The sequence below is a fragment of the Lacerta agilis genome, chromosome 11 (assembly GCF_009819535.1).
Source record: "Lacerta agilis isolate rLacAgi1 chromosome 11, rLacAgi1.pri, whole genome shotgun sequence".
Classification (NCBI taxonomy): Eukaryota; Metazoa; Chordata; class Lepidosauria; order Squamata; family Lacertidae; genus Lacerta; species Lacerta agilis.
The window spans coordinates 48414811-48433148 of record NC_046322.1 but is presented as its reverse complement, the minus strand read 5'-3'; the positions used below and the strand labels follow the sequence as shown (position 1 = coordinate 48433148).

The following is an 18338-nucleotide window of genomic DNA, read 5'->3' as shown; positions in this document are numbered from 1 at the left end:
TTTGATTGATCCCTAGTTGGGGCTTGCTTCATGTTCTCCCCAGCTGACCCCATGCAAGAAACTTCTGCTGAAAATAAACAGGAAGGAAAGAGAGATGGAGTTCACAAGACATAAATACTCATCTTTGTTGGTGTTATCACCGCTTAGGAAATTAACAAGTAGTTTGCCATGTTTTTTCGTTTGCAGATATTCAGCTGCACATGCTCCAGTTACTTTTGTAGATATATAAGCACATGTTTCATGCTCCCATGTGCACTTGGGAAAGCAGACAACACACACACAAAGCAGATGGAGGATTTAGATAAAGTACAGTATTTTCCACGTGCACCTGAGAAGGCCAAGTTCATGTGCAAAGAATCCACAAAGGCTGGTAACACGAGGTTAGCACTCCTTACTTAAGCTCAGTTAGTTTTGGCAGCCCACAGGGGTGTTTATCTAGTCCTATACCAACACAGAGCATTGCATCAGCCTGTTTGTAGCCCCTTTTCCCATGCATAACAACGTCTACCAGATGTCTCTTGCTTTAAAGAAATATAAAAATAAAGCATGTGTGCCTAATCGCAGCAAGCTGCAACTCCAGAGTGTGTAGCATGACAAAATAGCAAACTGGCAAAGTGCAAGGCAGTTTCTTTCCCCCACATGGTCTTTAACTACAACTCCCATCCTCCCCGACCACTGGGTATGCTGGCTGGGGATGATGGGAACTGTAGTCCAACATCATCTCAGCAACCGAAGCCTGGCTTAGACCGAAACCCGCCTGTTTAAGATCTGTTAGACAGTGAAATTAAGTTAACCCGCGGGTTGCTGTTGGATCTACGACTTCTGCAAGTGATGATACCTCTACGCACTGTTAAAACCGTGTTTATGGAAGGCAATCTTACTGGTCTACGAAGGATCGCCAAAGAAGATGATGCCTCTGCAGTTCTGTACGGCGCCGCAACCAAGGCTTGCTTTCGGCGTTTCTGCAAAAGGCACCCTTTTGCTCCCACCCCTCTTGCGCCTGCCCCGCGATCCTCTGCAAAAACGCGGCCGCGCACGGAGCTCGCTCGCTCCGCATCCCTCTCACCTTGTCCAGCTCGTCGTGCAGCTCCGCCAGGCTGGGCCGGATGAGCTTCTCCCCGAGTCCGGAGGCCGTGTGCCGGTAATAGTCTATCCTGGGCACGGCGTCGATGGTGTTGTGTCCGAAGGTGCGCATGTAGTAGGTGTTGGTGTGGGTGTCGTAGTAGTAGTGATGGTGGCCCCCGGAGCCGCCGCCGGAATGCAGGCTCCCCTCGCTCAGCACCGTGTCGCCCCCGTTCTGGAAGCTCACGTTGCAGCCTTCGCCCCCGGGCTCCCCCGAGCTGTCGTCGCCGGCCGAAGGGTCCACGAAGTTCACCCGGAACCGGCCTTTGGCTTCCTCGCCGCCTTTCCCGTCCCCGGGGGGTTTGGGGGCCGCCGCCTCTTCTTCCCCCACCGCGGCCGCTCGCCCCGCGTTCTCGGCCACCAGGTCCACCTGGAAGCGGCTCTGGCTCGGCGTCGGACCCAGCGGTCTGAGAGCCAGCCCGTCGCCGGCCGCCGAGGCGGGAGCCGGCGCGGTGCCGGGCTCCGCAGGGGCGCCCGTTCCGCCGGCATCCCCGTCGCTTGCTGGGAAGCGAGGAGCTTCGTCGGCGTCGTCTGCGCCTTTCAGCAGAGGAGAGCCGGCGCTGGGCGGCGGAGGCGGCGTGTGAGGCGGCTGCTGCTTCCCTTTCATGGCTGTTGCTGCTGCTCCTCCTCACACGGAGCCGGGCGAGGAGCGGGCGGGAAGGCGGCTGCTGCTGCTGCTGCTACTCCTGAGGGCGCTTTAAACTACCGAGCGGCGCCGCGCCGCTGCTGGGCGACACTATATGCCGCACTCCGGAGGCAACGCCACACGCCGCGCCTCCTCGGCAAGGCAACCGCCCCGCGGCCCCTCCCCGCCCGCGCGCCGCCCTCCGCGCCAGGTGATGATGAGGCCGGTGATGCTCTTGGCCGGCAGCGGCTCCCGCCTGCCTCGCGCTTCTCCCGCCAAGATTCAGGGGCCCTGAAGCGGAGGCTTCCACACAGCCTCGCCGCAGCCTTCCGGGAAGAAGAAGCAGCAGCGCCGCCGCCGCCGCCGCCGCCGCCGCCTCACGACTCCTCCCTCCCGCCCGCCCGCCAGCCGCTGCCTGAGGGAGCTGCCGCCGACGTCACACAAGCCTCGCTCGCCTCAGAAGCGGGCGGCCGCTGAGGGGGAAAGGCGGGAGGGGGCGCCGCCGACCTCGTTTCACACACGCAGGTTCGCGCGGCGTCTGAAGGGGCGAGCGCGGTGGCGCGGGCTGGTGTCCACTCCGCCTCCTCCTCAGAGGTGCTCCAGCCTCGAGGCGACACCAACGGGCCCCTCGTCCGCCGCCGCGCGAGAGGAAAGAGCGGGCCGCGCTCAGCCAATCGCCTCGTGGCTCTGGGGGTGGGTGGGTGGGGGGGACTCGGCTTTTAAAGGAGCCGCCGCCGGCGGGAGGAGCGCCCGCCGGCCGCCTCGAGGCTGCAGGGGCCGCCCGCTCGTATCCCCGGTTGTCACTGACAGACGCCGCCGCTCGGAGGACGAGGGGAGGCGCCGCCCGCCTTTCGCATTGCAGCAGCAGGAGCGGCCGCCGCCGCCTCACTGCATTGCAGGGGGTTAGACTAGATGACCCTCGGGTCCCCTCTTCCCGCTCTAAGGTTCTACGAGGGTTTACAACGCGAAGCCCGCGCCGGATGTTGACTGGGCTGGTGTCTGGGGAGTCCCGCCGTGCAATGAGAGGCTATGGGAGTTTTTCGGACCCGGGAGGGTTTCCCTTTAGCGCGCAGGGAAAGGCCGGCCAAAATCTCGCGAGGATATGTGAAGGCGGTGGCGGCTGCGGGTGCAGTCGCGTTCGCCTTGAGCGGAGCAGGGCGGGCTCATGTGTCGAGGAAGCGCGCGTAGCATCCGGCTGCAGTCGAGTCTTGCAACTGCTGTGTTGCGCTGCCCGGCAAGGGGTTCTCACGTTGCAGCAAGCCCAAAGGGCAGCCAACGTGGTTACAGAGAAAAGCTGGTTTAGAAGGTTTACGCTTTTGATCTATTTATAATTGCATCTGCTTTCTGAAATTATCAACGTGGCTCACAAAAAAAAAAAAAGTTTATTTAAGGTATTATTTATATTCCACAGTTACAGAAGTCAAGTTAATAATAACAGTAATACCGTAATTATTCTATGAGGCTACTGTCCTCAACTTGAAGGCCCATTGACCACATTGAGTTTTACATATTCCATAGAATTTACATACCAATCGATTGTAGAAAAACCTCTTTAAGTAAACGTGGGTTGGATTAATAATAATAATTATTATTATTATTTTATTTATACCCCCTTATCTGCCTCTGAACAAGGCAGATACTGTTTCCCCCCAAAACGAATGAAAGAGCATCAGCACTTCAGTAATTCTCAATCAGCCAAGTAGCTTGCCTTTTGCTACTGATAATCTCACCCAGCAATAAAGCAGCCACTGGATAGCTGGATCTTTTTTTAGGGTGAATTCCCAGACAGGGCAGCAGTGTACTCAAACAGGCCTGGGCAGTGCCGCCTTTGTACTGAGAGTGCATCATATAGATCATGACCTAGAATCCCTACAATGTGCAGGGATTGCTTGGCAGACAAGAGGATGTGGAAAAATGCTCCCTGAAGGCACAAAATTTGGCCTACAGCAAAATTTGCTCCTTCAGGAAAAGGCAAGAGGTATTTTCTTGGCTGTATGAGCTTACCAGTAGACTTTGCCACTTCATATATATATTGTCTATATTTAGGTCCGTTTCTCATGTTGGTTTTCATTTGTCCAACCATTTCCTTTGGTTCAATTCTTACTCCTGCTATCCCACTCCACCCTTTCAATTTTAGAGCATGTCTATGCGGGGATTCTTATTTATTTAACTAAGGCTCCAGGGTGCTTATTTAAAGTGCATTGTCTCTGCAAGCTTTATGACCTCATGGACATTCCCTTCTTCTCTGATATATCGGATCCGGATGCTGGCAGTGCCATTGTGATTTCGAAAGTTTGCACATCCTAAGGTTTAATGGTAGCATGGGAATCTTCCAGGCCAGGATGTTGTTTACAAATCCTCAAACCTAATAAGCACATGCTTAATTGTTGAAAAACAGCAGCATGTGAAATCCAGAAAACCATACAAAACTTCACACACACACACCAGTTCATATTACCTTCATTTCTGTTTTCATGAGTTGATTTCTTCCATTGATTTTGGCACTTGGAACTCTCATTATGTATGATCTGAAATTTATCTAGATTGTGAGTCACCATGTCTTGTTCCATCCTATTTTTAAATTATTTGCAGCTTGGTGAGTTGCCAACTTTAGGTCATACACAAGTCTGGTTCAGCTTACTAAAGTCATTGATAAAGTGAACTCATAATATGAACTTGAAATTCTCTTTTTACACTGCCTGCCTGCCTTATTTGATGTGACTACCCCTGCTGTTGCCATTTCCCAGTGCGCTACAGTGAATGCATTTTTAAATATTCAGCTGAATCCGGACTAAGTTGCACTGAGTTCCCTTTGAAATCAATGGGGCTTAAGCCATGAGGCTAGGCCACTGAAAATATAAAAGTGGTTTAAAATGAATGACAATTATATTTTTAAGCTTAGCAGCCACTACTACGTTCAAGGGAACTGAACAGCCTATTCCATCCTAAAATTCTGGAGCTTGTTCTTTCAGAAAAAGCATACGCCGCACTAATGGGTTAAATTATACACTAATGAAAGCAGTTCTGCAATTAAAGTTGATGGGCCGTTTCAGTATTTTGTTATTACAACCGGGAACTACAGCAGCATGTTGCAGAGTAGTTCTAGCCCGTAATAGGAGTATCTCTGTTCTGGGTTCAAGTTAGGCTAAAATTGGAGTCTTGTGGCCTTTTTCTTCTACCCAGCCTTTCCCAACTTTGCTATAGTGCTATGGCTGCCAGCCTATGTGTTGTAAAGCTGTACATAGTGGCGTGCAGAATGGGAAAGGGGAAATGTGCCTTTCCCCCTTTCCTTTCAACTGAAATATCCCTGCATATTGCATGGAAGAGAATTATTTATCCCTGCAGCATGTATCTCCACACTGGTAATAATACATCCCTCTAAGGTTCTTACTATAAGTTGCTAGGGCAGAGATGCCAAGCATATCTGTCCAAATAAATGCTGCAGAATTACAGTGTTTATGATCCCTGACCATTGGCTATGTGGCTGGGGCTGATCAGAACTGGGAGTTCCCCACCTATTTCTTAAGACCTTGAGTAGCTAATCTCCCAACTTCCAGCCCTCCAGTTTTATGTTTCTCAGCTGACACGTCAATGCTCTGTATGTTTCGGTTTTTAAAAACATTTTCATTCACGGATTTAAATATTGATTCACAAGCACATTTCCAGACTACCTTTTGGCCCTCGCAGCGGTTTACAATAGCAGTCGAAACAGGTAAAATAACTAAAACAAATTAGCATGTCAAAACAGAATTTGAACAGCCAGAGGAAGTTAAAAAATCAAGAAACATTGATAGCCAGGTGGGGGAAAAAATACTGACTGCCTAAAACAGTCAATTTATACTTCTGCCAATCATATCTTTTATGTGCAAACACTACCTAATTTTGGGGTGGTGTCATCACCTGTGTTCCCCATTGGTATACAGTCATACCTTGGAAGCTGAATGGAATCCATTCCGGAAGTCCGTTCGACTTCCAAAACGTTCAGAAACCAAAGCGCGGCTTCTGGTTGGCTGCAGGAAGCCAGCAACCATTTTTGCGTCTCGCCTACCCACCCTAGCATATCTTTATGCTTTGTCCTGTTGGTGGTTCAGATTCGGTCAATGTTTCAAGGAGATTACAAGGGTGTCCCTTCAGCTTGTTTTATGAAGACCTGTTACTTTGTGTGGCATTTCAGACTTCCCGTTTAAAACAAGCCATTTCATTGAAGTTGTGGAAACCGTGTCTGGTTGGGCAGGCTGCAACTTCTGCGGTGAGGCTTGTTTCCCAAATTAAAATGGCCATCCCAGTGAGGAGATGTCTTGCTGCATGTATCGTTTCTTTGCCCGTTGCATGCTCCTGGGGTTTCCTGATGTGGTGTTGCATATGCAGCGCAGTTTTGCATGACATGCCTCTGCATTTGTTTGCACGTGCCGTGCTGCCGTGGGTGTTTGCGTATATTGTTATGGCTTCATGGGTTGCTGCACTTTTTTTAAAAAAAAATATTTTTATTCATTTTCAACAAATCAAAACAGTTAAAACATACAGTAACAAGGTTAAAAATACATAACCGACTACAATAACACACATATAAACTTTTTATAATCATGTCTTTCCTCACTTGATAACATGACTTCCTTAAATCCCTCCTTACTGAATTTCATTGTATTACATCTTTAGCAGCTGCACTTTTTTATGTCGTGGACAAACTGGCTTGAGTTAATTATTCATCTGCTCTTGGTAATTATTCAGCCAGGTAATATAAATAACAATCACATATATTATTCTATTAGTAGAAATTCTCGTGTCAAAGCTTTTCAATAGCTTTCTCCGACTCCATTACCAAATAAAGGTAATGCAACCGTATTCTCGTGAGCAGCTGTGGCCCGCAGGCCAGGGATAGGCAGGGCCAGAGGCGAAAGCAGATGTGGTCATGCAAAATGAGCAGAACAGTGGATAGGACTCTTACCTCTGTACAGTAGATTGCATTCCAGCTACACAACGCCAGATGTTTCTGCCCAAATGCACTCCACACTTTTCCTCCCTTCATCCAGGCAAGCAAGAGGCATTGTCACAGTTTGACGACATACGCAAAAGCATTCAGGGTGAGACTCTTAATCTTGGGGTTGTGGGTTCGAGTCCCACACTGGGGGAAAAGATTCCTGCATTGCTGGGGGTTGGACTAGATGACCCTCATGGTCACTTCCAATTCTACAATTCTACGAGCAATGATTTCAATTTACAAGAAATGAGATTCTGACTAAACCTTCGGAAAAACCTTCTTACAGTAAGACCTGTTCGGAAGTGGAACAGACTCCCTCGAGAGGTGGTGGACTCTCCTTCCTTGAAGGTTTTTAAACAGGTTGGATGGCCATCCGACATGAATGTTTTAGCTGAGATTCCTCATTGCAGGGGGTTGGACTAGATGACCCTTGGGTCCCTTCCAACTCTAAGATTCTATGATTTGTTCAAGGAGGGTGTAAAGCCTAGGGATGTGTGATGCCTAGGGAGAATCCCAGGGACCAGACAGAAAGCTATGGAGGGCTGCATTTGGCCCCTGGGCCTGAGGTCTCCCCTTCCTGATTTAGGTTTTAATGTAGACAGGAAGGTTCAATCATACATAAGGACTGGGCTGCTGCCTGGGGTATCAATTCAAATAATTGCTGCCACTCCAAAAGCAGCAAGTCTCAGTCAGCGCTCAAAATCAGCCAGGCGCACTTTGCGGCTAGGAATTGTCAGATTTGAGAAATCTTGGTGCCATGCACGGTGACTTGAGATTCAAGATTAAAATTGCAAGAGGAGAACTGACTCCAAAGTAAGATTGATGGCTGCTGCCTTCCAACTCTTTAGTGCCACTTTGACTCCCCTCCCCACCCCAAACAAGTAAGTTCAAATCTAGCACAATATTTTACATAACACACACACACAGAGGTATTTGTAAATATTACTTATTCAAATGACTTGCAGTTTGGGCCACTATTGCAGGGACTGAGCCTCATTTATGTTTGTGGTGTCTAATTAAGAATTGCTATTAAAAATGTGATGTTAACACTGTGTCACTGGTGTGAATTGTGTATTAGTTCATGTGTTAAAATTATTATTATTATTATTATTATTATTATTATTATTATTAAGTGTCGCTTAACTGAGGGGGAGACGACTAGCCATTTTCTTTTAGTGCTCATAATCTCAGTTCCAGGAGCCATGTGGCAGATAGCTTTTCTATCCCTATTTCAAACATTGGAGTTGTTTGGCTGATTCTTGCACAGCTATGCTCCCTATAGAAACTGAGAATGCACCCCAAATCCTTTCTGCCATCATGACCTCCCAACCACTCCCATTATCTTTCAGCACAATAGCCCAAACCATTTTGCTGTTGTTTTAGTTTTAGTAAGATTTAGCTCTTAACGCTGCAGGGTGATCAAATTACTATATTCATGCTATGTGTAATCAGGCACATTGTGTTGGGGAAAGTATCCCTGAAAAGTGAAATGGAGCATTCATTTAGCTGTACATAAAAATAGTCCATAACATTTAGTCATAATATTTTTATGCATAATGTACCTAACTGAAACTTTATTAAATACTTTTCCTAATAGAGCACGGCTGATACTTTATGTTAACAAATTATGGATTTCATCCCGTAAATAATAATACAAGTAATGACATGTAATATAAATGGGAATGAAACAATGGAAGAATTGTAGAAGGTGGAACATATTATATTATAGGGTCTGAAATATAAAGTAGTCGTCTCCTGCCCAAGAGATACACTAAATAAATAATTTTATTCAAAGTTAGGAACTGCTTTGCAGTAAAGCCAGAGGGTAGTGTCCAACATTAGTCAAGCTCAGATTTGATCTACTGATTTCATAGTGTATCCTTTTAAGTTGGACTTAAGTTGGATAGCTCCCAGAGCGTTTGGCCACGGTCCAACAAAGGGACATGTGTGAATGTGCGTGAACTGCACATATAGCCAGGGTTTCACGTGGCAGTTTTTATGGGTGCCACTTCAGGTTTGGGTAAAAAGATGCCAAAAAGCACTCACAACAAGGGTATGCTCACAACAAGATTTAAAGGCCTTTCTGTTATTCCCCACCTCCTTATTTCCTTTAATATGCTCTTTTGGAAGAAACCAGAAATTCAGCATCTCCCACCACCCCAAACTAAAGTTGATTAAATAAGGGACAAGTAAAGAAGAATTAATTTCTAAACCCTCAAGTGTATTACGTAGGAAAGCAGTAATCTTGGCTGGACCTGCAATCAGGAAGGTTTCCCTTATCATTAAGAAGGGGCTTGTGAATAGACATTGGGGACATCCTTGGCATAGGGAAGAGAATTGCTGGTTAACCTTGTGCTTCCTAGCTAGAGAGTATTTGTGATAAGAATGAGAGAGAGACTGAAGTGTAAATAATGTCTCAACTGATAGCCTGTTTCTATGCGGAATAATACTTAATACAGTAGTATGTATTATCTCAAAATGGTGTCATTTATACCAGTCCTTTGTAAAACCATAAAATTTAGCAGGAATGCTATTAACGCCACATAAGTGATGCGCAGTTAGGAGAAGGTAAATATCAAGAAAGCAAAGAAATGCAAAATTCCTGCTGCTGTCATTAAGTAGTCTTACCTCTGCTGCAACATGAGACAGTAAAACAATGAATTACAAAATTTACAACACCTGTATAATGGCCATGAGAACGGTGGAAGCAAGACGTGATTTAGCCTAAATTTTTGCAGTTCATATTTTGTAGAGAGGAAATAGCAAAGAACTGGAAGACCTGTACACTATAATTTTGAATAACCACTTTAGAACAGTAGGTGTGGTGTCTAATGAATGGTTTAAGGAAATGACTGGTGTTTTCTGATTTATTTGATTATTTTATGTCATACTGAAGATATAGGACTTCTTTGCTTGCCACAGGGTAGGTGGGTGGGTAACTATACAATTATTATAAAGCTAGGTGTGTATATCTTGGTTATATTAATTATTGCTTATGTACAGCTTAAAAATAATTGAAGCACTGAATATCCAATATATACATGCATATGCGCATATATATGTGTGTGTGTGTGTGTGTGTGTGTGTGTGTGTGTAACACACAATTGTAGAAGTTATAGGTTTAATTCAGATGACAATCCGAATCATAGTTTGGAGGATTGGGAATGTATTGTAGACTTAATGCTTCTTACCCTACTCTCCCTCTTCCTCTTTTGCCAATCTCACTTCCATTTCCAGCTTTTTAAAAATTCGCAGCATGTCGGTGGGCCCTGATGTGGATCACAACTCCAGGTTGAGTGGGGTGGTTGGGGTAGCAGAAGGTTTTAGCCTTTGCTCTCTGCTGTGGTTCCATATGACTCAGGCCCTGCATGCTGCAGCTTGCATTGGGGGACGGGACTCAGGCCCCTTTTCATGCTGCAGAATTGGACTCCCTGTTCTTGATCGGGACCACAGTGAGAGTTTAAAAACTCCTACCCCTGTGCCAGGCTTCTGATCCGAATTGCCCCACCAACACCCCGCTGGCAATTTGTGAAAGAAAAAGTCTGTGCTCAAGGGCAAACCTAGGATTGAAATCAGCATGGCTGTGAACCTGGCGGTTTTCATTGCGCTGTCGCATGCTTTCAAATAAAGGTTTTTAAGTTTATGTTAAGCATAGTTTGGAGACATCATGGTAACATGGGTAAAAGAAACCTGGAGATAAAGAATAAGACAAACGATGAAAGATATCCCAAGCTAGGATTGGAATGTGACATCTGAACTGGGCCATAGGATAAAACATGTTTCATTCACAGGATTGTAGTCATAATCCAGTTCACTTATGAGCACTTAGTTCTAATTGAAATCAATGACTCTGCCAGATTGTGATCTTTATATCTTGAAGTCAGTGGGCACTTTTCGGTCTCATTTATGTCAGTGGAACAGTTAGGCGTGTACTTAAATCCCTCTTATTTAAATAAGTTGCACTGACAGTCAAACTATATGTATGACTACTTTGAAATAAGTTTCATTGGACTCCTTATACTGTGCCATTTATTATTATTATTTATTATTTTTGCTTTATGCAATGTTTGAATACATCACTACTCCAAATAACACTTACCTTTTTGGAGGGCTCATTTGAAATTCAGGTTTCCCTGCATGGATTTTATATTAACTCCAGGAAGATTGCTATTGAGCACAATTATTCCCTCTATTTCCAATGTTCAGAGTATGAGCACCATTTTTTATGTAACCAAAGTGGCACTGCCCACATGCAAAAGGGAGATATCGGCAGGTTTAGGAAGAAACTGAAGGTTTGCAGATGTAAGAAACAATGGATTTTTAATTTTTTTTTTTGGAGGGGGGAGATCCTAAGGGAGGGAAAAGGAAAAAAAAACCCACCCACCTCCAAACAAGCAAATGAGTACAGAGTGACTGATTAGGGATATGGGGAAGAGAAAGTCAAGTTTGATGGGAAATGGAATGGAATATCTTGGCAAAGGGTTTCAGGCCTAACCTATAATTATTTCGTAAAGAATAAGTTGCAGACTCATTTTTATTCAAAATTTTTGCTCTCTTTTGATGTCTTATTTTTAATTTTTGTACACCATAAATATACATAGACACTGTTGTGATGATGTGAGGGAAAGGCTTATCTTATAATCTGTTATTGGTGTTGGACAAATTCCTAAACAAATATTGTATAACCATGAGGCATCTTATGTATATTTGTGTATTAAAACAGACCAACACTTTTCTTTTTCTTGTTTAATGGTACCATATTTCTGAACATTTGCCAGGCACATTCCATAATTAAGCTCTTCTGGCTGAAACACTTCTAAGCGATTTACATTGCTGGCTGGATGTAGGAGTGGAAAAGCACATTTCAGCAAGTTGGTATGATTTTTATACTTGCTACTAAGGTATTCTGCCTTCCAGCTCGGGTTACTGTTGGTTTTTCCTTGCATGTAGCGGTCTAAAATCAAGACCACCATTAATAGTAAGAAAAAGTTAATCTTCAAAAAGGGCTATGTTTTTAGAACTTGATGTTTGCAGCTGACATTTTCACAATCCTCATTGTATCTTTTGAATGCTTCGTTAAACATGCTTAGATGGATCCACGAAGTACCATTTGTCTTGAATCAGAAAACCTAAATTGTATGTACTGACTTTCTTCTCCCTGTTCTGGTCTTGGCTAGAGAAGGGAGCGACGGGCATAAGAAGTTAGATTTCTCCCACTGCGGTCTAGAATCCTGTCCTGGGGTATCAGGTAACTTTCAGCAACCAAGGATTCTAAGCTACTGATGGATGCAAAATTCACTCTCTCCTTGTGGGCAACTTGCTGCTAAGAAAGGTCACCTCTGCACTGTATCCCCCAAACTAGTTGTCAGTCCTTGGCCAGATGACCCAACAAAACAAGATTCATAAGTGTGTTGGTTGAGCTTAAGAAAAGGGTCATAAACGAGACGCCAAAAGCCACCGAGACAATAGGATCAGCTTGACTAAATCTATATGAGGATGGCACAAAGTATTCATGCTAGCCTCCCAAGTGTTCTCTGAACAAGTATGAAGCATAACATACCTATCTTATGCTGCGTAGCTCTGCCGAGGGTAAAATACAGTCCAGATTGTGGGTGGAACAGCTGCTGCTAGCAGTCCCGGTTGATGCCACATGGTTATTACTCCTGCTTTGTTCAGTATGTCTGAAGAAGGCCATACCAACATTCCCCATGTCAATATTTATATCAGAAGGGATATGCTCTCCCTCTGCAAATGCTACTGTTGTCTTAGGCTCCAGTTACAGAATTAGTCTTGTCAAGTCCATTTTTGTCCTGCCTCAAGTACTTAGCCATTGATTCAATGAACGTGTGGAATCTTTCTCCAGCCATCATTGGTATGAGAACCATGGCATCCCTGGTGAACAGTGTGGCTTCTTTATTGCATGCTTTGAACCCCATGGATTCTTTCAGCTCTTTGTGCTGGTTTTCCTACCTTATCTCCAGATAGCAAGGAGGGAGCTTATAGACAGGGCTTTTTTTTTCCATCTGGGACTCACCGGAACTCGGTTCCGGAACCTCTCAGGTGGGTTCCATTGCCATTATAAGAGAACAATGGAGTTGTTCGTGGTGCATCCCAGCACCTCTTTTTCTAGAAACATAGCACTGGTTATAGGTACAAATGAGTCAGCCAAGAACAGCTAAGCCACACAATAACTTCTGCACATTCCTTCAAAAGAACTCTTAATTATAACAAAAAATAATATTGACCAAAATTGCTGAAATTAATGCCAAAATTTGATTTGGTTTTAGTCATAGCACCAAATGCTACTCCAGGTTTTTTGACTGAGCAAAAGGTTCCATCTTAATTGAGTTTGCTTTGCTGGCCACAAATCTTTTTATTTGTCGTACATTAGCATTCATTTCGCCAGATGCTGTTGACATCTGGTGTTACATGCTGCCCAGGAAATATATTGAGCATTTTGTATGTGATATAAGACTAAATGTGCTTGTGATATCCCAACGAGAAATGAGCATGTTCGCCTAACACAGCGGTTGTCAACCTGGTCCCTACCGCCCACTAGTGGGCGTTTCAGGATTCTAGGCGGGCGGTAGGGGGTTCTACGGCGCAAGCTGTATCCTTCTATCGAGCACAGGTGTGCAGTAAGGAAATGTTACCATCAAGAAAGATGCATTAGTGGGCGGTAGGTATAAAAAGGTTGACTACCCCTGGCCTAACATCTAGCAGCAAGACTCCTATGAGGAGCAAATCATAAATATTACACAACACGTGTCTTGAAGGAAGTGAGTGCCCATGTTTTATAAACCCAATCTGATGTCTTTATATTGACCCTTAAAGCTCTAAAATGCTTAGGCCATGGATACCTAAAACAGCAACTTTCTCCATATGTACCCCATTGTTTTCAGAAGAGTAATTGTCATAGAATCATATAGTTGGAAGAGACCACAAGGGCCATCCAGTCCAACCCCCTGCCAAGCAGGAAACCCCATCAAAGCATTCCTGACAGATGGCTGTCAAGCCTCCGCTTAAAGACCTCCAAAGAAGGAGACTCCACCACACTCCTTGGCAGCAAATTCCACTGTCGAACAGCTCTTACTGTCAGGAAGTTCTTCCTAATGTGTAGGTGGAATCTTCTTTCTTGTAGTTTGAATCCATTGCCCCGTGTCCGCTTCTCTGGAGCAGCAGAAAACAGCCTTTCTCCCTCCTCTATATGACATCCTTTTATATATTTGAACATGGCTATCATATTACCCCTTAACTTGTGAGATCTATAGCCTCCCCAAGCACAGAGTGGGGAGGCTATACTGTGTCATTCCCTAGTGTCAGGTGTAGTGTTGTCTCCTGCCTTATGTCCCAGTTCATGCAACCTCCCTGTCCCACCTGCTGTGCATCACTCTCATCCCCAGCCATCAATATGCTCCTGTGTGGATCGTAGCCCAGGTTGGTGACTGGGTTGCATTGCACCGGTGGGGTGGGCCCGGCTTCAGTTTTCCTTTTACCATTTTTGTTCCTCTCTGGCTTCAGGTCTCTCTTTGCCAGCTGGGAGATGGGGCATGCATTGCCTTCACAGCTCTGGCCAACACGAGCTGTCCTCGGGACTTATATATCCTTCCCACTTTGTTATGGGATAATTCATTCCGTAGAATTCCCAGTCCAGTAGGCACTTAGTGAAGACGCTTCCGTTTGATGGCTGTGCTCTTAATCCATTTCTCTTGCACACATCTGCCCCCCACCCCGATTCTTCCATGGCAATATCAGGCATTTTCTTCTTGATGGTGTTTGTGCCAGTTGCGACAGTGTGAGCATTCATTTGTGTGTCCCTCCGACTCTTGCTAGCCATTCTCCAATCTTGTTTATCCCCTTGCAAGCTTTTGAGTGAACGACGACTGATGTGGACCAGGAGCGTGTTTCCCCTGTGTAGATTTGAAAGATGGGATTTTGCGAACGTGTGTGTTTATGCTTTCTTGTATTAGAGTAGGAGGTAAGCTGTTTTGTCTGGGGGGGGGGGTCAAACCAGCCACCCTAGGGTGAATGCTTGCTTGCGCTGGGGCCCCAGTTTCTGTTGGGCTTTTTGTGTGCCTTCCATGTCTGGAGTGTGTAGCATTGTGACGGACATGCCCTTGGCTTATAGCCTGCATGGATCGGCTCCCTGTGTGTCTGTGTTACATAATCACTGGCTCTGCCCAACAGGGGCATAGTGTTGATGTGTCTATGTCATTCTCCCATTTTGGGATTTTCTGGGTTGTGCATGTTTCCTCCTCCTTTGCCAGACAGAGCAAGTATAGGATACAGCAGCCTTCCTCGTCCCCCAGTATAATGTAGGGTTGCTATGCCGAGCACTGTTGTTGTTCAGTCGTTCAGTCGTGTCCGACTCTTCGTGACCCCATGGACCAGAGCACGCCAGGCACGCCTATCCTTCACTGCCTCTCGCAGTTTGGCCAAACTCATGTTAGTAGCTTCGAGAACACTGTCCAACCATCTCATCCTCTGTCGTCCCCTTCTCCTTGTGCCCTCCATCTTTCCCAACATCAGGGTCTTTTCTAGGGATTCTTCTCTTCTCATGAGGTGGCCAAAGTACTGGAGCCTCAACTTCAGGATCTGTCCTTCTAGTGAGTACTCAGGGCTGATTTCTTTGAGAATGGATAGGTTTGATCTTCTTGCAGTCCACGGGACTCTCAAGAGTCTCCTCCAGCACCATAATTCAAAAGCATCAATTCTACGGCGATCAGCCTTCTTTATGGTCCAGCTCTCACTTCCGTACATTACTACTGGGAAAACCATAGCTTTAACTATACTGACTTTTGTCGGCAAGGTGATGTCTTTGCTTTTTAAGATGCTGTCTAGGTTTGTCATTGCTTTTCTCCCAAGAAGCAGGCGTCTTCTGATTTCGTGACTGCTGTCACCATCTGCAGTGATCATGGAACCCAAGAAAGTGAAATCACTCACTGCCTCCATTTCTTCCCCTTCTATTTGCCAGGAGGTGATGGGACCAGTGGCCATGATCTTAGTTTTTTTGATGTTGAGCTTCAGACCATATTTTGCGCTCTCTTCTTTCACCCTCATTAAAAGGTTCTTCAATTCTTCCTCACTTTCTGCCATCAAGGTAGTATCATCAGCATATCTGAGGTTGTTGATATTTTTTCCGGCAATCTTAATTCCGGTTGGGGATTCATCCAGTCCAGCCTTTCGCATGATGTATTCTGCATATAAGTTAAATAAGCAGGGAGACAATATACAGCCTTGTCGTACTCCTTTCCCAATTTTGAACCAATCAGTTGTTCCATATCCAGTTCTAACTGTAGCTTCTTGTCCCACATAGAGATTTCTCAGGAGGCAAATGAGGTGATCCTGCACTCCCATTTCTTTAAGAACTTGCCATAGTTTGCTGTGGTCGACACAGTCAAATGCTTTTGCATAATCAATGAAGCAGAAGTAGATGTTTTTCTGGAACTCTCTAGCTTTCTCCATAATCCAGCGCATGTTTGCAATTTGGTCTCTGGTTCCTCTGCCCCTTCGAAATCCAGCTTGCACTTCTGGGAGTTCTCGGTCCACATACTGCTTAAGCCTGCCTTGTAGAATTTTAAGCATAACCTTGCTAGCGTGTGAAATGAGTGCAATTGTGCGGTAGTTGGAGCATTCTTTGGCACTGCCCTTCTTTGGGATTGGGATGTAGACTGATCTTCTCCAATCCTCTGGCCACTGCTGAGTTTTCCAAACTTGCTGGCATATTGAGTGCAGCACCTTAACAGTATCCTCTTTTAAAATTTTAAATAGTTCAGCTGGAATATCATCACTTCCACTGGCCTTGTTGTTAGCAAGGCTTTCTAAGGCCCATTTGACTTCACTCTCCAGGATGTCTGGCTCAAGGTCAGCAACCACATTTCCTGGGGTGTATGAGACCTCCATATCTTTCTGGTATAATTCCTCTGTGTATTCTTGCCACCTCTTCTTGATGTCTTCTGCTTCTGTTAGGTCCTTTCCACTTTTGTCCTTAATTGTGGTAATCTTTGTACGAAATGTTCCTTTCATATCTCCAATTTTCTTGAATAAATCTCTGGTTTTTCCCATTCTGTTGTTTTCCTCTATTTCTTTGCATTGCTCGTTTAGAAAGGCCCTCTTGTCTCTCCTTGCTATTCTTTGGAAATCTGCATTCAATTTCCTGTATCTTTCACGATCTCCTTCGCATTTTGCTTGTCTTCTCTCCCCCGCTATTTGTAAGGCCTCATTGGTCAGCCACTTTGCTTTCTTGCATTTCTTTTTCATTGGGATGGTTTTCGTTGCTGTCTCCTGTATAATGTTACGAGCCTCCATCCACAGTTCTTCAGGTACTCTATCCACCAAATCTAAATCCTTGAACCTGTTCTTCACTTCAACTGTGTATTCATAAGGAATTTGATTTAGATTGAATCTTACTGGCCCAGTGGTTTTTCCTACTTTCTTCAGTTTAAGCTGGAATTTTGCTATAAGAAGCTGATGATCTGAGCCACAGTCAGCTCCAGGTCTTGTTTTTGCTGAGTGTATAGAGCTTCTCCATCTTTGGCTGCAGAGAATATAATCAATCTGATTTCGATGTTGCCCATCTGGTGATGTCCATGTGTAGAGTCGTCTCTTGTATTGTTGGAAAAGAGTGTTTGTGATGACCAGCTTGTTCTCTTGACAGAACTCTATTAGCCTTTGCCCTGCTTCATTTTGATCTCCAAGGCCAAACTTGCCAGTTGTTCCTTTTATCTCTTGACTTCCTACTTTAGCCTTCCAATCCCCTATAATGAGAAGAACATCCTTCTTTGGTGTCATTTCTATAAGGTGTTGTAAGTCTTCATAGAATTGATCAATTTCGGTTTCTTCAGCACTGGTAGTTGGTGCATAAACTTGGATTACTGTGATGTTAAAAGGACTGCCTTGGATTCGTATCGAGATCATTCTATCATTTTTGAAGTTGCATCCCAGTACAGCTTTCGCCACTCTTTTGTTGACTATGAGGGCCACTCCATTTCTTTTACGGGATTCCTGCCCACAGTAGTAGATATGATAGTCATCCGAACTGAATTCGCCCATTCCTGTCCATTTTAGTTCACTGATGCCTAGGATGTCAATGTTTATTCTTGCCATCTCATTTTTTACCACATCCAGCTTACCAAGGTTCATGGTTCTTACATTCCAGGTTCCTATGCAATACTTTTCTTTACAGCATTGGACTTTCCTTTCGCTTCCAGGCATATCCGCAACTGAGCGTCCTTTCGGCTTTGGCCCAGCCGCTTCATCAGCTCTGGATCTACTTGTACTTGTCCTCCGCTCTTCCCCAGTAGCAAGTTGGGCGCCTTCCGACCTGAGGGGCTCATGTTCCAGCGTCATATCTTTTATATGCCTGTTGTCTTTGTCCATGGAGTTTTCTTGGCAGGGATACTGGAGCGGCTTGCCAGTTCCTTCTCCAGGTGGATCACGTTTGGTCCAAACTCTCCGCTATGACCTGTCCATCTTGACCTGTCCATAGCTTGCCTGAGTAATTCAAGCCCCTTCGCCACGACAAGGCAGTGATCCATGAAGGGGATGCCAAGCACATGTGCACTCAAATATTGCTCACATCCGCACTAGATTTGGACACATGTAAATGTTTCA

The 18338-nt window shown here is 45.2% G+C and overlaps 1 protein-coding gene across 2 annotated transcripts in view; it reads right to left on the bottom strand.

Annotated features, from left to right (window-relative positions):
- The window catches only part of SLC12A2 (solute carrier family 12 member 2), a 45795-nt gene extending 43848 nt beyond the window's left edge, over window positions 1–1947 (bottom strand). For both annotated transcript variants that reach the window (XM_033164607.1, XM_033164608.1), the window contains exon 1: window positions 1067–1947. In XM_033164607.1, coding sequence (XP_033020498.1) covers window positions 1067–1729 — 663 coding nt within the window. In that variant the 5' untranslated portion in view covers window positions 1730–1947. The remainder of the gene's footprint in view (window positions 1–1066) is intronic.
- Window positions 1948–18338: the final 16391 nt, after the last annotated feature.